We start from the raw sequence: 22,345 nt of genomic DNA on the forward strand, positions 1-22,345 counted from the left end.
TCATCTCTCCCAGCATTCATGCTGAATATAACTGCTAATGTGTGCAAATATTAATGACAAAAAACAAAGCACTCAAAGCACTCACCAGCCTCGCCTTGGACGTCGGTCTGTCCGTACGCCTGTCTCTAGGCTCGGTCGCGTGTGCATCTCGGGACGGGCAGACCGCCAGGGTGGCGGCGGCGGCGGCGGGGGCGCCTTGGGACTGGACGTCACGCCCGGGGGACACCCGTCCCACTGCTGGGGACGCCCGTCCCATTGCTGGGGACACCCGTCCCACTGCTGGGGACACCCGTCCCATTGGGGAGGAGGAGACGTGGCAAGAAGATGGAGACAAACAATCGGGGGACGGGTGCGGCTTGGGAGACGCCCTCGGGGACGCGGGGTCTTCGGGGGACCGGTGACAGGGTACGGAGGGTGCAGAGGGAGAGGAGGAGGAGGAGGGGTCCCTCGAGGTCACAGAGGGGTTGGAGCGTTGGCGGGCAAACAGGCCGCGGCGGGCGCCGGCGCCCCGTTGGAGCGAGCGACCGTCCGGATGGGTCGGGCGCTGAGGAGGAGAGGAGGTGGTCTGCTCCCTGTCTTCGTCGTCGCCCTGCGCGTTCTCCTCGTCCTCGGCGGGGCGCCTGCCGTCGTGCGGTCCAGGGTGCCGAAGATCTCTTGGATCATCTGGACAAGCGGAAGGTTCTTCGCACACTCCTGTGGGACATGAAAAATTAAAAAAAAGAAGAACCCTAGCGTCAGTCTAAACAATATACAATCAGAATAACAATATGTACATTTGAAACTATAGGATACCAGGTAAACAATGAACCTAGCATATGTTTTAATATACACATTTACACTCAAGGGAACACAATGGACATGTCTTGAGCTTTACTGTTTGATCCGTTTGACAGATATGTATTGTATTGTATAAACTTTTTAAAACTATTTCAGACACCATGGGTCCATATAAAAACAGAGCTACGAAACAGACAACAACAACAACACATAAATAGCCTGAGTACCAGACTGTTTTCATTCATTAAAAACATATAAGCATTGCCTCCAGTGTTTCCAGAAACATGAGGAATACCGTGTATCACTCCGTGTGATCCCTGTTAAGGCCATGATTAATATATTCTTTGACTCCAACAGTCTACACATACATTTAAACATGAAATTCCTCAATACAGCATGAAAGGTGGGTACATTACTGGTCACAAACATTTCACTTGCACTAGTCCATCTTGGAAGTTTCAGGAATATTCTAAAAGCATCATTATATGCCACCTGAAGTTTTTTAATTTTTGCACTGCTATAACGGCACCACAAGTGGGCTGTATATAGAGGAGTGCAATATGTGCAATATGTACAAATGGTCATTGTACATATGCATTTTGAACTTATACCAGCAGACGATTGAAATATGTATTTATGTCCACATAAACAGAAGTACAAGACTACCTTTGTACAAAGGACATAAACACTGCCTGTGCAGTCAGACAATAGAAAACAGCCAGTTACAAAGTGCCTATAAGGCACCGCAGACAATCATGGATAAAGTAAACAACACACACACACACACACACACACACACACACACACACACACACACACACACACACACACACACACACACACACACACACACACACACACACACACACACACACACACACACACACACACACACACACACACTGTCTGCACATGCACTTAATTAAAGATAAACCAAAGTATGTGCACCTTCATGGGTATGACAGAGGGAACAGCTAACGTCCTTGTGACATTTCTCATGTGCCTTCGACTTCACATGTCTAGCCAGGTTTCCTGTTCAGTTAAGTAAGAACAAGACAACATAATTGTGTTACCACAGACTTAATAGGGCTGGGCTATATGACTTTTTAAAAAACTGGTCAAAAATGCAGATCTAGAAGCTCACAACGCATCGCAAAAAAAATCAGTTAGAATTGTCTCGTTTGAATGTGTTCATATATAAGAAAAAACAAAACCTGCTTCTCATTTCTTGAAGATTAAGTCGGTTATTGGGTCTAAATATCGGGTTTCGAGATATTTTCAGTTAATTTCCCAGCCCTACCACAGGCACATCACTACTGGCTTTAACCAGCTTGATCCACAAGTTCACAATAAGTCGTATTGCGACGCATTGTGAGCTTGTAGATCGGCTATTTTTGGAGAAGAGATTTGGTGTAGATGGGAAAAGTGCACAGTTTGAACTCAAGCACAGTTCTCTTAAGACTACAGGGGGTTTAAGTGGTTAAAAGTGCCCCGGCTCACAGTGTCCCTGTGTGTTGCTGCTGCGTCTTTCCTTCCCTTACCTTGGGTGTTGACTGCAAAACTGCAGAGCTTGCAGATGCACGGTGTGGCATGCGGGGCGGGCGGGCAGGTGTGTTTGCGCAGCGCGCCGGGGCGCTCGCGGCGGAAGGACGATCCACACTCCTCACACTCACACTTCCCCCCTCGGCGGCCGCGCACGCAGCCGTACCCCTCACTGGATCTGTGGCGGGTTGAGAAGGGAATCAGACTCAACTGTAATTGTCACAACACAGGTTTACAGGTGTAAATAATTGGGTGAAATCATTTTTTTTGTGCAAGCCCCATCATGTGTAGATTTCAGGGGGATAAAAGGGAGGGGGGGGGGTAGAGACAGGGAGAGGAAGGAGAACACGGGAAAGAAACGGGTCAAAAGAAAAATAATGTATGTAGATTTATACACATGGCATAAAACATGCAGCAGTTACTGTACATGGGCTCAGAGATACTACAGGGGGTCTGCCAAATCTTTGTGACTTATTTTTTTCAAATTCTTACATGAACGACTTGAAAACTCGCATCCCTATTCTTGGGGGAACGTTAGCCCGAAATTGCAGATCTACAAGCGTGAGCTTGTAGGTTTGGTGTACAGGGAAAAAAGTTAAAGTTCTCAAAGTATTGAGGGTTTAAGTCGTTAAATGTCTGAAAACACATATTTGAATCCTAAACATAAAAGACCCCCTAATTTGGCCAGAAAAAAATGTTGAAGACCCCTGGTCTAGCGCATTGTAGCGGGGATAGACTCCCACGTTCTCGGCTGATACCAACAATAAGCCCCTTCGACCTACTTACTTATGTACATGATGCTAGACATAAGGTGCATAGGTCTCCGCCAGGCCGGGTTGCCTACCCAGGGCCCACAATCTTTGGAAGGAAGTCGTAACCAAATGGAATGTAAATCTGACAAATCTGATTGATACATCTTGATCACATCACACCAGAGCTATAACAAGGACCGATTTGCGTGCATTTTAGACAACATCTGTAGGAGCAGCAAAAGGTACAGAATGTTTTGAAGAAAACAGAAAAATGGCGCAAATGGGCGTGGCCTATATGGGGAGTCGCGCCGTGAGCTAAGTCATTTTGACTGAGCGACCCACGGTTCAAGAGTTATAAGCCAAAACATGAAGGGCCCTGTTTATAGCGCCACCATGAGGCCGATTTGATGTGAAAGCAGGTGAAGCGCATGGGGTGTGCAGCACTAGAACGGTACAGACGTATTAGACCTATAGTCTTTATAACACATATCCTCTCTGTCGGGTGGAAACCTCATATAGGAATAACGTGGTAGGAATAACGTGTTCCTTCCACGCGCTACGTCCTATCGGGTGATAAGAAGGCTTGTTAGCTCTCATGCATTGAAGGAGGCATGAGCTCGGCTCTGGGCTCTCCCTAGGCTGGCAGAGGGAGTGTAGCGCCCAGGATTACTTAGACAATTGGCACTGGGTGAAAAAAATTAGGTTACGAAATCGTGGGATAAAAAAAAAAATATATAAAATATATGAAGTATGGAGCAACAATATAACACATGTTCTCTGTCTCTGCTATCAGCCTTGGCACATTTCACTGACAGCTGTCCTCGAAGCGAGCCATAGCTGCGATCGATGCGAGCGTAACGCGATCCGACGCCGAGCGGCGCCCCGCGGCACCTGTGAGAGGCTTCTAAGCATCTTTATTCGTCCAGCGTAAAGTAGACTGTCTGTCTGGTTTGCCAAACCGTTTGGCAGAAACCTTGTATCTCCGTGTTACAACTTTTTTTTTTAATGCCTTTTGGCCAAATGAACGCTGGACTTTGTCGTACTACAGCGTCACACGAAAGTATAGCAAAAGCAGCTGTTCTACAAGCTCATAAAGCAGGCGCATCGCGACGTGTTGTGAGCTTGTAGATCTGCTAATTTCGGCTCTTTTGAATCGTTTGAGAAGGTGGTTAAGTGTGTGTGTGTGTGTGTGTGTTTTATAAATATCGAACCAACGAAAAGTCTGAATAAAGAGCTTTTGACTAAATAACAACTACATTGGCTCCATTGGAACACAGGTTCCCATTTCCTGAAAAGTAACGCTTTCGGACATATGAGGTTTCCCCACCCCGACTAGAGACGTTTTTTTTACTACACACAGTGAGCTCACACTGTGGCAGCTGGCCCGGGGTGGGGTGGAGGGGGGGGAGGGAGGTTTGGGGCGGCTCCACCCGTAGGTGTTGGGGTTGTGTACCTACCGAGGGTCCCTGAGCGAAAGCCCCCCACTTCACTTCACAGCTCCAACAGAGAGGCTTTCATAAGCCAAAAAGAAAAAAAAAACAGAGACCCCCACCCTCCCACTTCCCCACTCACACTATATACCACCCATTCCAAACAAGACTGGTGAAAGAAGTAGCTACTCCGGATTTAAGTAAAAGTAGCAATACATAATATAGAAATACTCTGTTGCAAGTTAAAGGCCTGTATAGGCTCTATTCACAGCAGCCATATTATGAAGACATTCACAGGTGTTACCAATGATACTAATGAAGGCTCTGTTCCATTTAGTCTAGCACAGTGGTTTCCACGACCCCCATAACTCTGAGAGTGTACAAATGGAACCAAATGGACCCGCAAATGGAATCAAATGGACCCTTGCGGGTCCATTTGGTTCCATTTGTACACTCTCAGAGTTACATACCTGTAAGGGGCCATTTGGAAGCCCATGAGGGTCCCTGGACCCCAACTGTAGACCCACTGGTGTTTCCAGTGAGCCAACATGCACAATATCAGCACCCTGACTCTGTTTGACCAGAATGGAACAGAGCCTTCATTAGTATCATTGGTAACACCTGTGAATGTCTTCATAATATGGCCGCTGTGAATAGAGCCTACTGGCATCAATATAACAGTACCAAAGTACAAAACATTTTCAAAAGTTGTCAAAACTTTTTGGAGTTTTCTAATTATAAAAGTGTTCTAATGTAAAACTGCAAAGAAACACGTTTTCAAATAATTGTAGTTGAGTAAAACGTACAATATTTGCCTCTGAGATGGAGTCGAGGTATACTCAAGCCCGCACTATAGTGCACGTGAGTACAGTACTTGAGTAAGCGTACTTACAGTAGTTACTTTTTTCGCCCACCGACATGCAAACAAGGGGAGCCCGCGGCACCGCAGCCGGCCAATAAAAACAGCCGGGCGAGGGAGGGAAACCCTGCGCCCATGAGCAAGCCAGCAGCAGCTGCTGGTCCAAATTAAGCATGAAAAACACGGGAAATGAAAACAAAAATTCCCTCGGCAAACAATCATTACCATTATAATGTGTTGTTTTTCCCTCTCTATTTTGACTACATGCTTTATGGGGCTGAATAAACCGAGGGACAGGTTGGTATATACCTTATGAACGGTGGCATTTAGTAAGCGAGGCTATTTATTTATTTTAAGTTAAAGTGACAGCGGTTTAGTTGTTGTTTTAAATTGTCTTTGTTGTTTTAAATTGTCACTCTTTTAATTAAAGGGATATTTCACTTTCGGAAAAAATGCAGGTCATTTTATCGTGTACTCAGGCTTTTGTGAACCCCCCGGACAGTTTTTAAGTTGCTTGATTCAGTATTTAGATATTTGATATTCATTTTATCAGACACGCAGAAATGTATTGGCAGGACAGGTGTTTTTGATGAATCTAACGTGTTACAACTAATGTTTTTGCTATTTTCACATACATAACTTGTTTTATCCTACTGTTCTTATTAGATAATATTTACACTGTTGTATCATGCTTTCTGTAATGTCGGCATCATTGAAAATGAGGGCTCTGCCCTCAATGTATTTCCGAGAAATGTTGTCACCAATGATTTGATTGGCTAGCGAGACGCATGATGACATGAAAACCTATAAATAGTAAATGTGCTTCAAAAAATCATTTATATTTTTTGAAGCTAAGCTAACATTGGTCAAGTGACACGTGACAATATGTAATATAAATAGGTAAATAGGTAAGACTGGATTAATCAGGAACAGTACTGGCGGAGACCTGTGCTCCGAGGAGCACATTTTCTAGTTTTATATTTTTTTGGGTGAACTACTCCTATAAGTGGGTCTGTGGGTTTTATAAATATTGAACCAAAGGTTTTTTTAGAAACCAATTAACAAGAGCTTATGTCTAAATAATAACTGTATCCATTGGAACACTGGTTCTTTTTCCCCCACCCGTTTACTGAAAAGTAACAGTTTTGTTCATATGAGGTTTTCACCCGAAAGCGATGATATATATTCAAGGAACAGCTGTGTGGTCACACGACCTCTAATGCAAGAGCCATTCACAAATCAAGCAGTAGATTTATCATCAGAAGTGCCAGGGGCAGAATGAATGGGCCCTTCACGCAAAGCTCTTTGACAGCGCTTTGCTCATTTTGTGTGTGCCTAAAGTACACCAAAGGATAAAACCTCAAGGCACACCTGTAGCCATTCGCGTGCAACATAGCCCCTATAGGCTCTATGCACAGCAGCCATGTTGAAAAGAAATTGGGCCTCTTCTTACTTCCTTCACAGGTGTTACCAATGATGCTAATGAAGGCTCTGTTCCATTCTGGTCAAACAGAGTCAGGGTGCTGATATTGTGCCATGTTGGCTCACTGGGAACACTCTGCTACACCAGTGGGTATCAACGTGAAGGTGTTGAGGGGTTCCAAATGGCCCCTTACAGATTTGTACACTCTCAGAGTTATGGGGGTCCTTGAAATTAAAAGGTTTGAGAACCACTGTGCTACACTAAATAGAACAGAGCCTTCATTAGTATCATTGGTAACACCTGTGAAGGTGAATTTCTTTCCAATATGGCTGCTGTGCATAAAGCCTATTCTTCTGCCTACACATATACGTCATGTCCTAGTAAGAGCGAATAGGAGAAGGGGATCAACGTCACGTGATGCCTTTGTTTAACCCCCAAAAAACGTCATTTGTTCCGAAATCGGGCCAAACAAAGGTGCTTGCTTATTGGTCAAAACCCTGGATGTGTGTCTCAACGAATAACAGTGGTTCTCAAACCTTTTTCATGTCAAGGACCCCCAAATTGACACTTATTATCCCACGGACCCCTTTTTGAAAATATATGCCAGGGATCCCCATAAGAGAAGATGTTTACGGCTCTACCAGTGATTCTCAACCATTTTCATTTCAAGGACCCCCATGCATTAGGCTACGGACCCCCATTCAATGGCATTTCTATCTCTGGGGACCCAATTTATATTATAAAATCGATGTTTATTTAACTGTGAGAGTGTAAGAATTTGTACACTCTCACAGTTACACACCCATAAGGGTCCATTTGGTTCCTAATATCCATCATTTAGCTGGGGACCACCTGGAACTCCCTCAAGGACCCCTGGGGGTCCCCGGACCCCACTTTGAGAACCAATGCCCTATAACACGTGTTATCACTCTTCTCACACTGTAAACAGAAGGAGAAAAAAAAGTGTAACCATTTAAAGGACCATTTCAGCCATTTTCAACCAATCTTCATATAAATGGTCCTCACTAATGCTCATTATAATATGATACCATTTTGTCCACTCCGTCTGTGTCTCAGAGGAGGGCTGTGTGCCTACCAGTGACATCATCGATGGGGAATCCAAGCTAATAGCAACGGCAAGCTTTCTATTCCTGGAGAGTTAGCATGCTATAATAGAAGCCATTGTTCTTGCGTTAATAACAACATAATCAAATCTCGTCTGAAATGACCTAACCCGCCTACCAATGATGTCACTGGTAGGCGGGTTTCAGAACTGTCCACAGCCCTCCTCTGAGACACAAATGGTACCATATTATAATGACCATTAGTGAGGACCAATTATATAAAGCTTGGTTGAAAATGGCAGAAGTGGTCCTTAACAGTAGGGTAAGCGATATTGTTTGGTTAAAACAAAAAAGTTTTGTATTAAAAGATTAAAGCACCATATACTCTGATAGTAATCATTGCTATAGAGGGTGTGTTCAGTAACAGGGGTCTCCCTGTCTCTCCAGCTCTTTAATAGAGCTATTTTTGAAACATTTTAGTACTTTTGGTACTTTAAGTATATTTTCATGCCAATACTTTTGTACTTACTCAAGTAACATTTTGAACAGGAGTATTTTCCTTGTAACAGAGTATTTCTACATTGCAGTATTGATACTTTTACTTAAGTAGAAAATGTGAGTACTTTTTTCCACCACTGACAGTGAATGAAGTCAAGTTATGTTTTTTTCAATGTAAACAAATGTTGAACTACTCCACGCCTGTGATCTATGGCGCCCCCCCCAAAGGAGGGGCTGGAACCCCAGCTGGGAACCACTGGGAGGCCAGCGTTTGAAACACCTTGTTGCCTCTTTCCGCGCTTTATTGTCCCCTGAACAGACTGAACAGAAGGTGACGGAAAGTGAGAAGTGAGGCGTGAAGATGACTCACCCACTGTTGGGGACACGAACATGTTGTGTGACGAACATCGACTCGCTGTTATAGGGACGGCTGTGACGACCGCGGACGGGACTCTCGACGGGGGGACCCGTTCGCAGACATGCTCCCCGAACCCAAGACCGGCGCACAGATGGCCCCTCACAGTCGGCACACAGGGTCACACGAATGTTTCGAAGCGCTATCAAACAAACGTCACGTCTAAACTCCAGGGTTAGCTGTTATGTCTCGAAACCACACCATTAAAGCCCGCCTCTAGTGTTTTTGGGGTGTTTTATTTTCAGCGGTTTCATGTTTTCGTAATTCGGTATGCCAACTGGAACATTCATTGATTCCAGACTGGTCTAAAAATAAGCATGTTTTTTGGGTGGTAGCCACACTGGAGACGTCAAGTGGAACCGTCAAGTGTCTTTCAGAGCTCGGTTATATTTCGACACACACCAGAAGGACAAGAGAGTGAATGGAACGACGGACGGAGCACAGTGCAGACTCCCAGTGCTGTGTGCGTTTTGGTATGTATCTCGTTTAATTCAGCTCGGTGTGATGCGGTTAAAAAGCCTGTGATATTTGTAAACAGAGCTCCCTCGTAAAAGAGATCTAGCATCTCAATGGGATTTCGCCTACATGAAGAAAGGTCAAATAAAGAATACAGTGGACTGTTTATTTTTTGACTGCTGTGCCGGTGTGTGGAAGACGGCCAGCTACAGGGAGCAATGAGGGACATTGCACACGGCAGGTACAGAGAATCAATGCAAAACGTGAAGCAACGATACAGTATGTACAGCCGAATATAGAGACTATTTGATGCTTCCAATGGCCATTGGTCAATGACACTTTCAGTGTGTCATGGCCTTTCAAAGGACAACAGGCAATTGTCGAATTCACTGGAAGGGTATTTAAAGGCTGATGAATTGAATTATCCTTCCTTGACCATAATGTGAGCTCATAACATCAATTAACACTAATATTGTTACTAACAGTCTCATTTTCTCTCCACTATTATGCCGCACCCCTCTAATGCTTGACACAAAACTCAATTGACATATTTGTCAATTGCAATTGAATTTACTCACAAGCTCCTGTTAATACGTTTCATTGGTTGGATATTTATAAAACCCAAAAGGTTTCTGCCTGACAGAGACGATATACATAAACACTCACATAAACACATAATAAATGACTATATAAAATGATGGGCTCCTTCACTGCGTCCCAACGTTGGATAGAGAATAGAATGTGCTTCAAGCAGACGTGCATGTGGACAGTGCCTGGTGTAAATGAGGCCTCCACAGGGGCGGAGGAAGCCAGGTAGTTTCCTGGCTCGCGGCCCCCATCAACAGACGGCCTCTGTTGGCTCAGACGGCGGACCCTTGGCCCTGGAATCGCGCGCGCACACGCTCGAAACGCACGCGGTTTCCACAACACGCCGCGCGCCGACAGACGCAGGACCGTGGCACCGTAGGTGACGAGGTACATACGTACATACATAAGCTATGTGAAGCTGTGCTCGACAACGAATGCGTTGACGCCTCATGTAGACGCACAGGACTCCCCTACGCTCTTGACTGTGTGGTATATCGCAAATTGCGTTACGCCTCACTGGGCGGTGTTTTGTTTTCCGGAACTGTCATGGCTGCCAACAAATGAACCCATTTGGTAAAAGCTCTGAGGCTACGGGGCAGCGCATAGCGCAAACACCATGTTAACAATAGAATCAAGTAGGGGCGCCCGATAGCCGAGAACGACGGCTAGCAGTGGTGTAAAGTATCTAAGTACATTTACTTCAAGTACTGTACTTTTTCTATACTTCTACTTCTACTCCACTACATCCCAGAGGCAAATATTGTACTTTTACTACAATTATTTGAAAAGTCACTATTTTGTAGATTTTGATTAGTATTACAAAACATGCATTAACCACTTCAGCCCTATGCATACTTAGGTTATTTGAAAATAGCCGATCTACAAGCTTAAAATGCATCGCAAAGCGACGTGTTGTGAGCTTGTAGATCTTCTATTTTCAAAGCATTTACAGTATATACATTTGGAAACTTGTGAAATGGGACATTCTGCAAAATTAGTACTTTTACGTTTAGTACTTATATATATATACCTATATATATTTTAATACTATAGTATAGTATATAGTACTTTTACTTAAAGAATACATTTTGGGTACTTTTTCCACCACTGGTGGTTAGGCTTGCGTACCATAATACAGTCTCAATACAGACTCTAATGCCTGACAGTGAGTTTGGTTCGACACCAGAGCTGGGCGGACGTTTGCTGCATGTCACCCACCATACTCTCTCTCTCCTGGGTTCCTGTCTCTCTCCAATGTACTCATCAATAAAGGCAAGAAAATCCCATTGACCACTTAAAGGAGCACTTCAACCATCTTCATAATAATACAAAAAAATCATAGAATTAGTCCTCACTGATGCTCATAATAAGATACCAGTGCCAAGATACTGATACCATAAGGCAGTGCTTCTCAAACTGGGGATCGCAAAATAATATAATTTTTTGCGGGCTTTTCTGCCTTTATTGATTGTACACAGTAGAGTGAGACAGGAAACAGGGAGTGACACGCAGCAAAGGTCGTCGGGCTCGGGAATCGAACCTGCGACTCGCTGTCAGGCATAATAGCCGGCCAGCGGCGCCCCAGGGGTCACCAAATATGTTTTATAATAAAAAAAAGAATTGTATGTTTGTGTGTATGTGTGAGTGAGTGTGTATGCGCGAGCACACCTGTCTGTGTGTGTGTGTATGGCATAGCTAGATCTGAGACAGATCGTTTACATTAGCTGGCTATGCCCACGCAAAAGGCGAGGATTCACTCTTCCCTTTTGCCCCATAAACTTAAATTACAAAAATTTTAAGAAAGGTTCATGTGATAACAGCGAAAAGTCAATCTAATGTAAGGAAACATCTACTTTGTCGCTACGACATGGAACGGTAATATCCCTCTTATCAAAACCCACGTTTAAGAACGTGTACATTAAAGCCGGGTGTAGTGATCATTAAACATAAAATAAAATCCGGGCAGTCTCTCAGAGAGGTATCATATTACATGTAAATATGATACCTCTCTGGAACACAGTTCTTATATTAAGTCGTAAAAAAAATGGGATTTTGGAACGGTATAAATGTCTCTATGGCCCAGAGGGCGTGGCTTTTACGTCAGGGCTTCAGTACTCTACAACACATGGACTATTGTATCGTCTCTGTCCGGTGGAAACCTCATAAGTCCAAAACTGTCCAAAACTCAGGATTCAAATAAAACAATAGCAAAAGTAGCAGATCTACAAGCTTGTAGATCTGCTACCCTTGATACTTTTGTGTGACGCTGTAGTTTGATCAAGTAGGACGTTAATTTACGAAAAAAACACAAAAATGTATAATGTAGAGATAAGAGGTTTCTGTCCGACAACAACGCTATACTGTATGAGTTTCATACAGTGCTGACACAGTGCTTAACTCATACTGTACCTACCGTCCAGCACAGATGCTGACTTGTGGCGGGGGCTCGTGTTTAGACGACGTCCGCACCTCCTCCCCAGATTCCTCCTCCTCCTTCTCCTCCTCCTCTTCCTCCCCCTCTTCCTCATGTGAGTTTGACCTGTTCTGTCCTGCAGACAGGGGTTTACAGTAACAAAGTACATTTACTTGAGCACTGACTGTATTTAAGCATGTTTTTTGAGTATCTGTACTTGACTTTTTTGCAAAGACAAATATTAATATACTTTTTACTCCACTACATGTTTAGGAAGGTAAAAAGTACATTACGAATTAACCACTCAAGCCCTGTTTCAAATATAGAGAAAATAGCAGATTTACAAGCTCACAACGCGTCGCGATGCAACGTGTTGTGAGCTTTTAGATGTGCAATTCTGATTATTATTGATTATTTTAAATGTCTGGAAATGGTTTTGAAAATATTGAAGTAAACGGCCGAGATTAACAACGATATGAAAAACAATGCTCATTATGTAATCCCAAATGTCTTCTATCCATCCATAAAATGCTTCATCTTGAAGAAATGTTACTTTTTAATTCACTTCCAGTTCGAACCGTGACATGCACAAGCGCAGAACACGCCGGCTTGTTGATATAATATTTCTGCTCTTGATCTTGACCTCTTATTTCATCAATTATTTTAACTCAAGTACAGATTTGACAGAGCAACTTCCACTTGTGGTTGAGTAATATTTGACTGGGAGTATCTTTACTTTGACTCAAGTACTGGGGTCGGGAAATTAGTCCACCACTACCTGAAGACCGCTGGCCCTCGTCCGTTGTTGCCTGGCCTTTTGCAGACCGTCGGCCCTCGTCCGTTTGCAGCGGTATTAAGTACATTCACTCAAGTACTGTACTTAAGTACAATTTTTAGGTACTTTTACTTTACTGGAGTATTTCCAATTTTCTGTACTTTTACTTCTACTCCACTGCATCTCAGAGGCCAATATTGTACTTTTAGTCAACTACAATTATTTGAAAACTTTAGTTACTAGTTACATTGTAGATTTTGATTATTATTACCAAAAATACATTGACCACTTCAGCCCGATATACATTTAGGGCATTTGCAAATAGCAGATCTACAAGCTCACAATGTGTCACGATGCAACGCATTGTGAGCTTGTAGATCTGCTATTTTCAAAAGATTTTTATACATTTTGAACTTGTGAAATGGGACATTCTGCATAATGAGAACTTTCTACTTTTTGTACTTTAAGTCCATTTTGCTACCAATACTTTTGTACTTTTACTCATTGCAGTATTGATACTTTTACTTAAGTAAAGAATTTGAGTACCTTTTCCACCACTGTCGGTTGGTGCATGGCCTCTTGCAGACCGTCGGCCATCGTCGGTTGGCGAATGGCGTTGCTCAGACCGCTGACCCTCGTCGTTTGGCGCATGGCCTCTTGCACACCGTCGGCCCTCCCCGGTTGGCACATGGCGTTGCTCAGACCATCGGCCCTCCTCGGTTGGCGCATGCCGTTGCTCAGACTGCTGGCCCTCGTCGGTTGGCACACCGGACCAGACGTCGTGCACCTACACTCAAAAGAGACACGGACAAATTCACCAACTCTGCTCCAGCACGGAGACAGAAATTGGGAAGTGGGATTCTCATTGAACATTGTCGTCCATAAAAAAGCTAAAACTATAGTAAGCGATTAATCATGTTTTTATTTACTGCCACATATAAACCGCAGTTACAAGACAAAAGGGCATTTCACCAGCCGTCAGAGACTTATTCACTCATATTATATTGTCACTGTCTGGCAGAAATATTGTATCTTTTAAATCGTGTATGTTCATATTTCATCTTATGTTTTTTCATAAATGAATGCCCTATTTTCTATATATAGGCTTGTATTGAAACATTTTGAAGATGTGTGTCTATAATGACATGCCCAAAACAGAAACGCCCGGTTGAAAGTTGTTAAGTCCGCCTGTGTTTTCTTGAATATTTAACCAATGAAATATATTAACAAGTGCTTGTGACAAGATGATTTCCATTCGACAGAGACGATTTGTATTCCTTCATTCAGCTGCATACAAATGTATATTTACACCCATGGTTCAAAAAGTGGGGTCCGGGGACCCCCAGGGGTCCTTGATGGGGTTCCATGGGGTCAACAGCAAAATGTGTTAATAAAGAATAAACATAATTTTAACCATTTTAGCCCTATATACACCACTTATACATCAATTCTACAAGCTCACAATGCTTGGCAATGTGACGTGTTGTGAGCTTGTGATTTGGAACATTGCGAATATCTTTGAAACATTTAAACAACACAAATCTTGTGCGGGGTTCCCTGACACAAATTATTTTCAGATGGGGCGGCCGCGTCCAACTACATTTTAATTTTGGGGGTCCTGGACATGAAAACGTTTGAGAACCACTGAATTACACAATAATTACCTCCGCAGAGCTCGGCCGTTGATTGTCCTCTGGCTCCATTGGCTGGGTGACGCTGGGGGTGGACATGGGTGACATGGGTGACATGGGTGACATGGTGTAGATGGCAGGGCTGAGCCTCCTCTGTTTGCAGTGCAGGAGGGACAGCGCCATCTTGCTGGAGAGCCCGGGCGGGTTGGGGTCGTACCTAGGGGGCGTAACGATACAGTAATTGCATTGATGCATCAATTATAATTCCAACAATTCAACTACAACGATATTTAAACAGCAACTCCTACTTCTACTGTGACTTGTATCGATCTAAAATAGTTTTTCAACGCACATAATTGATTGTATTGATACAAAGAACTTGTGCCTTGTATTTAGCATTCCATATCGCTACACTTTATCTACAGATGCGTGGAATAGGCTCTATGCACAGCAGCCATATTATCACTTCCTTCACAGGTGTTACCAATGATACTAATGAAGGCTCTGTTCCATTTAGTGTAGCACAGTGGTTTCCACGACCCCCATAACTCTGAGAGTGTACACATGGAACCAAATGGACCCTTACGGGTCTATTTGGTTCCATTTGTACACTTTCAGAGTTACACACCCGCAAGGGGCCATTTGGAAGCCCATGAGGGTCCCTGGACCCCAACTGTAGACCCACTGGTGTAACAGAGTGTTTCCAGTGATCCAACATGCACAATATCAGCACCCTGACTCTGTTTGACCAGAATGGAACAGAGCCTTCATTAGTATCATTGGTAACACCTGTGAATGCCTTCATAATATGGCTGCTGTGAATAGAGCCTATCTCTGCGTACGTGTGAAGGCGAGAGTTTGTCTTTATGTCGTCAAATACATTATGTATTTGCCAGTGAATCATTGTGTTTACTTATTTATATCCGTAATATGGATTTTTTTCCCTTAAAAGACAAATCCTGCACTATCCGCGTATACATTTTACACAGATATAATCTTTGGCTAAATAGTTTGTGGATCAAATTTAAATTGTTGAATGATATCGCTACAAAAGAAAGAATATCGTCCATGTATCGTATCGTCAACCATATTGTGATGCATAACATTATCAATGGTGGACAAAGTATATACCCAAGTAAATACTCAAGTAGACAAAAGTAGAAATGAGTAAGTACTGTAGGTGGTTAATTCAAAATATATTTGTGTACGTTTAGGTCCCAAGAGTCCCTTCCTAAATGTAGTGAATTAAAAAGTACACTAAAATGTAACAGAGTTAAAGTAATCAGCTTGCAAAAAAACTAAACAAAAAACAAATACCCAATACAAAAATGTACTTAAGTAGCCTACAGTACTTAAGTAAATGTACAGTACTACACCTAACGACTGAAAACGTCTGAAAATCGGGCTTGAGCACACCATTCAAAGTGATAGGTCGACAGAAAAAGGCCGCGTCCATTGAGTTCAATGGAGAAGTGACGCCATGTGCTATTGGGGTTCAGCAAGCTACATTGACTTCGTACCCGGTGGCAGTGGACCAGGAGGAATACACGGAGGGTTTATCTTCGTCCGAGGGAGAAGGGTTTGGCTTTACATAGTTCAGGTAGCACCAGCTGTGACAGGTGTTGGCCTGATGTAGACTCAGCAGCGGGGGTCCCGTACGCGTGACGGGGGAACGGACCGAATGGCCCGAACCGGGGTCCTCCTCCTCCTTCTTGGACGCGTCTGCCGCCGCCTCGCCACTCTCCCCGTCCTCCCCCTCCCTAGGGCTGTCAGTCACCATCATGACATTTTTAGTTGACGAATAATTGTGATACAAATCATTGTGATTCATGATTTAAAGGTAAGATAAGTGATATGTTTTGGTTCAAATAAAAACTTTTTTTTTTGTTGAAAAGTTGAAGCTCTATATTCTATATTGTGCTAGTAATCATTGCTATAGAGTGTTTGATCAGTGACAGGGGTATCCCCCTCCAGCTCTTTAAAGACGGGGTGCCGTGATTTTCAGTGATCCCCCCCCCCCCCTTAAACATAATCATCAGGTATTATGGTTATACTACTGTAGGAGGAAGATTTTTTTCAAAAAAGTGTATAGAAAGTGTTAAAATTATGTTTTTATGTGGGCACGCCTCCAGTTCATTAAGTATACCTGGTTCTCACCTTAGCACCTCCTCCACCACCTTAGCACCACCCACCTGGCCTAGTCCCTCCTCCTCCTCATGCCCACACCTGTTGTGTTATGATAATGAGGGGGAGGGTATAATTTATGTATAATATGTCATTAAATGGCTGTTTTTCTATTGGCACGTTTGACCCTCAAGGTTTCAGCCTCCAGGAAGAAACTCAAAATAGTCAGAAAAGACATAAAACACCATAAAAACACCACCAGGGGGCTTAATGAAGTTCTATCAACCTCATAGACACATGAAAAACAGAAAAAGTGCAAACTCTTTGCCTGCCACTGACGAGTTCTGACAAGTTTTGTGTTTTCAGTGGCTTTCCACCCGATGGCGCTGTTATCTACCCTATGAATGATGCTTTCACTGCCAGATGACGACAGACCCCGGAAATTTAAGTAATTTAAAAAAATAAAAGTTCCTGTTTATTTCCTGTGGGGAAATGGCTGTATCTTCGTTCCTCTTGCTTTACTGCAAAAACCAGCCAGATTGAAATGGCCAGAGCTGTGCAATGGATTACCGCGCGTATTTTTCATCTACGAGACGCCTGTGCGTGTAACGAGGCGATCTCCGCGAGGACGGACGGATGATCTTTCGAAAGGTACAGTAAAACCGCTCGTTTTCGCTGGCAGTAGAGCCACACTATTACTCTGGTAATTGAAGAGTTAATAAATAGTTTCAGCCAATCAGAAGAAAGTACCCATTTATCAGCTTCAATTGTATAGTGTTCCAGTTCAAATTTTGTCTTCTGAATTCTTTTAATCACTTCCAATTGTACTTGTTTATCATGTATCCTGTATGAGGTCTCTCTCTTGATTGGATACGATTGGTATCCCGACCTGAAAATGCATTTTCTGTTTACTAAAGAACTGGAAAGATTGGAGGACTCCTGTTATTGAACAAACACTCTATAGCAATGATTACTATCACAATATGGAATGATTTAACATTTAATTTAACAAAAGAAAATCAATTATTGCACCTTAAATTGTGTTTTTGGCAATGAACGTTGGAACCTACATTTCTCTTTGCCATTTAATCTTTGTAAACAAAAACTGCACAGGGCAGATATGACAAATCAATATTCAATATACAAAGAAAATGCCTACCCATCCTCCTCCTTCACCCGTTTCTGCTGCTGCTGCGTCTCCGGGTGCAGCTCGATGCTGTTGGACGGCGACAACATCCTCTTGTTGCCCCCCGAGCCCGACGACCTGGGACCCTCCTCGGACCACGCTTGAAACCCTGCGGGTACAGAACGTCCATCGCAAGGTTACCATAGTTGACTAAAACTATAACATAATGACAAAAACTAGAACAAAATGACCAAAACTAGAATTCGGAGTAAAAAAAAACAAAAAAAAAAACATTTTAGTAAACTGAAATAAAAATAAAAACGAGACTTTACAAAAAAATATAACTGGCTGGAGAGAATCTCCACATTTGAATCCTTGTAAGAATTCAATATTCTTCTTAAAAATAGCACAAATAGTAGATCATCTATGCTTTGAATCTCGCCCCCGAATACTCCATATTACTATAAAAAAACAAAAACTAACCCTCAAACTAATAAAAACATGAAGCCTTTCCACAGACCAAAAACTAGACTTAACTGGCAAACCCACAAATCAAAACGTGAAACACAAAATTGAAAACATCAAGTCTGAAACGAAAACGACAATAACCTTGGTCCATGGGGACGGTTAGATGGTGCGTCAGGGAGGAGCACACGGGCTCCTGCAGCCCGGGAGGTGACGGCTGCGACCGGGTGGTGTATATGGCACACGCCGGGGTGTGGGTGTCCGCGTGGAGGCGCACGGCCACCACCGGCGACGTCGTGGGAGGTCGCAGCACTTCCGGGCTGGTCGTGATGTGAGGGAGAGGCGGCGCCGCTTGACACGGACCCGCTCGCCCTCGAACTCCGGAATATTCGCTCATGCACGTCTGCGTCTGCGCCGGGATCTCCAGCTTCAGCCCGGTGGCCACGGTGAGGTAGTGAGCCCTGGCGGCCCCCGACGGGCCCTGCGGAGGGTAGGGGCCCGGGACCGGCGTGTGGGCTTCCTCCTTTGAAGGGCCGACAGTCCGGTCATGAGTAGGAGTATTGCCCACTAGCATATTTTGACAGATCTTCCACTGAGAGAAGTGCTCTTGGCGCGACAGCGATGGGTTTGGATTATACAGCAGCGCGTCGCCCGTTAGCGGAGAGCTAGCGGACGCGCTACAGTGGCGGGAGCTCGGGCTCGCTCTGGACGGCGCGCCGGGGTGGTCGACGGGGTCGGGAAAGGGACTGACAGGCCGTTTGATTGGCTCCACCTCCTCCACCTCGTCCGGGTCTCTCACGGCGCTGTGTCGCATCAGGAGGCATTTCCTCCTGTCTCTCCAGCCCACAGCGGTGCGTTCAGGGGACAGGCAGCTACAAATACAATGTACAGTTTGAAAAAAAAAATGTGTTAAAACAATTCAAAATGATTCCAAATGTATCCTTTTTTTCCCCCAGAGATTTTTTTTTAAATAGCCACAGTATAAAATGAGTTACAATTACATTTACAATTTAGCAGAATAGCTATTATCATGAGTGACTTTTAAGCAATAATCAAAGTAATCACATGTATAAAATGCAGAGAGACAGTGTAGTGCCTCAAGAACCTTGGATCCCAGGGAAACCAAGAACAGCATCAGTCTAAACAACATGCTATCTTCTTTTTTTATCCCATGATTTTGTAACCCATTTTTCACCCAGTGCCAATTGCCTAAGCTTGTAATCCTGGGAACTACTCTCCCTCTGCCAGCCTGGGGAGAGCCTCCAACTGAGCTCATGCTTCCTTCAATGCATGAGCAGGCCACTTCTTATCACCTGACAGGGGGGAGTTTCCCCGGTGGGACGTAGCGCGTGGAAGGAACACGTTATTCCAACCAGTTCCGTTCCCCTCCAACAACATGCTATCTAAACAACAATCTGTACATTTGAAGCTATAGGATATGAGGTAAACAATGGACCTTGGAACCAGCTATCAAAATTACATTCTTGCCATTGTGGTCAACAAAACAAACCTGTAGTCGAAGGATTTGCTGCGGTTCTCCGCGGTGAGGGCGCCGCCGTGCGGCGGGTCGTGGGGCGCCTGCTCCGAGGCGGAGCGCCTCATCTCTCGGTGTTGGTGCAGCCCGGGGACGGTCAACAACATGTGCGGTGCCCTCGATCGCCTCAGCGGCGTTGCCGTCGCCGCCGCCGCCATCGCCGCCGTGGTGGCGACCGCCGCCATGTCCGTCCTGCCGGAGTCTTCAAAGGACGCGGAGCGGCTGGAGGCGTACGACGCGCTGCTGTCCTGGCTGGGGCTGCGGGGGGGCAGGGACACGGAGTCGAAGCTGGAATCTCCGGAGGACTGCGCCGCCTCGGCCAGGCGCAGGCGCTTCTTCTTGGGAGGAAGCTTTTCGATGGGGAGCTGGGCGAGGGTCGGGCTCCTCTGAGGCCACTGGAACTCTTCGGGTTTCTCCAAAGGCGGTTTGGGTGCGGGGGTCGGCGGCTCCGACGGGGGCTCGGCGCTGGGGTTTGTCGAGTCCTCTGTCACCAGGATTTCCGGAACCTGCGACGGAGGATATAGTCACGATCATGACATTTTACTTGATGATTCATTTTCATAGAAATAATTCACAATTAAAAGTTTTTTATTGTGTTTTTTCCGTTGAACTTAAAAACTACAGAACTAAAAAATCTAAAGAATATGGGCTTTGTGAAAAAAAATTGCATGGGTCAGATAAGACAAATAACATAAGAAATGACTGACAATGACCGATACCAATCATTAAAATAAATAATGTTCTACACCAAAATATTTTATAATTTTATACTCAATATGATTTTGATTAAAACATTGCGGAAATAGCTGTTTTAAAAGATTATTTTTTTGTGTCTTTTACAAGACATTTTTTTTCAACATGGAAACAATTATGACGATCATGCCAAAATAATTGTGATTAGGTGATTATATAATTGTGAGAGGCCTTACCTGCACGTTGTATTGACGGACCAGCTTGCGGGGGGGCGGCTTGGTGGGCTGCTGGGTTTGCTTCTGGTGATGTAGCGCCTGTTGGTCCTCGTGACACAGAGAGCTCTTCGCCGGCTCTGTGCCTTGATGCTCGGTGCACGGCGGCGTCTCCTGCTTCTCAAACGAGCTGGTGTGTTGAATAACCGAAAAGGTTTGCGCCGCCGCGGGTCTTTTGGAGCTTTCGTTAACCACGACGCTCTCCTCCCTACATTGTGCTGCCGAAGACAAGGCGGAGGTGGGCGAGGACGAAGCGACGGGAACGGACGGGTCGTCGAATTCGAAACTCTCCTCTTTCCTCCTCTTGCGCATCGCCAGAGCTGCCGGTCTGGACGGGTGGTTCGCGAGCGGGAGGCGCGGGTCCGTTTGGCAGATCGCTACCTCGCTCGCGGCTAAGGGATGCTGCGCTACACACAGCCTTTGCTTGTGGGCCTTGTAACCGTCCCAGTCTTTGCATCCGGTGCCACAGGCCTCGCACTCATACGGCTGGGGCTTACTCTGCTTGTGGTCTGGCACCGTGTCATGGCGGTACAACGGACTGGGATAGTCCTCCTTCGGCGGCTCGAGTGGGATCTCGATAGCCGGCTGGCGCCTCAGCATCCCGAAGCGGCGGGACGCCTGCGCCGCGGACGGCTGCTCGTCGAACGACTGGCTAAGGCGGAACCGACGAGGGCTGCCGCCCGAGGGGTCGAACGTGCACGCGGCTGAGGGCATAGAGTGACTTCTCAAGAGAGGGGCAGTGGATGTGTGGCTGGTTGGAGGCTCCGCGTTCACAGACTGTTGTTGTTGTTGTTGATGGTGGTGATGATGGTGGAACTTTTCGCATGGAACCCCCATGGTGATGGAGCCGCTGTTCTTGTAGCCGGGATCGGCGGGTTTGGGGCTGTGAATGACGGGCTGTTCTTTGGCAGAGGAACCCTTTTGCGACTCGTTGCTACTCTTCCTGGTGAGGGAGAATCTCCTGGGTTTCACGCTGTCTATTTTGCTGGTGTCCACCACCGCCTCGTTGATGGTGATCAGCTTGGTTATGTGGTCGATCACCTGCAGTGGTGGTCAAAGTGTATACTCAAATAAATACTTGAGTATTCAAAAGTACAAGTTACACTGTACATTGTCTTGATATCAATTCATATAAATGCATTGCTCTATTGAATTTTAGAACATACCCCCAAAAATGTATTTTTTTTTAAAAATATATAATTCAGAAATCATCAGAAATGTTCAAAACTAGTGAAAATAGAAGTGGCCCAGACGGCTGGCGTAGCGGTCCGGGCACCTAGGCTACTAAAGCCTGACAGCGTGTCGCGGGTTCGAATCACGATCCTGACGACCATTGCTGCGTTTCACTCCCCAGTTCCTGTCAGTCTATACTGTATCTATCAATAAAGGCAGGAAAAGCCAAAAAGAATTCTAAAAAAGAAAAAAAAGAAGCTCACAGCGCATCACAGTGCACTGCGTTTTTTTCACCTAAAGCTTTCCCCACAATAACAGAAAACAGAAAAGACACA

The 22,345-nt window shown here is 44.8% G+C and overlaps 2 protein-coding genes across 2 annotated transcripts in view; both read right to left on the reverse strand.

The window, feature by feature from the left end:
- phactr4a (phosphatase and actin regulator 4a) overlaps positions 1–22,345 on the reverse strand; it is a 369,306-nt gene that overhangs the window by 179,166 nt on the left and 167,795 nt on the right. The gene's annotated exons all lie outside the window — the stretch shown is intronic.
- Positions 1–22,345, reverse strand: part of hivep3a (HIVEP zinc finger 3a) — a gene marked incomplete at both ends in the record, with an annotated part of 31,979 nt that overhangs the window by 4,815 nt on the left and 4,819 nt on the right. The window contains 10 exons of the mRNA XM_084080304.1: positions 86–693; positions 2,319–2,497; positions 12,218–12,353; positions 13,580–13,779; positions 14,646–14,840; positions 16,144–16,389; positions 17,907–18,042; positions 18,483–19,210; positions 19,849–20,378; positions 20,802–21,878. Coding sequence (XP_083936430.1) covers positions 86–693; positions 2,319–2,497; positions 12,218–12,353; positions 13,580–13,779; positions 14,646–14,840; positions 16,144–16,389; positions 17,907–18,042; positions 18,483–19,210; positions 19,849–20,378; positions 20,802–21,878 — 4,035 coding nt within the window. The remainder of the gene's footprint in view (positions 1–85; positions 694–2,318; positions 2,498–12,217; positions 12,354–13,579; positions 13,780–14,645; positions 14,841–16,143; positions 16,390–17,906; positions 18,043–18,482; positions 19,211–19,848; positions 20,379–20,801; positions 21,879–22,345) is intronic.

Source organism: Gymnoscopelus microlampas (assembly GCF_963454915.1).
Source record: "Gymnoscopelus microlampas genome assembly, chromosome: 15".
NCBI lineage: Eukaryota > Metazoa > Chordata > Actinopteri > Myctophiformes > Myctophidae > Gymnoscopelus > Gymnoscopelus microlampas.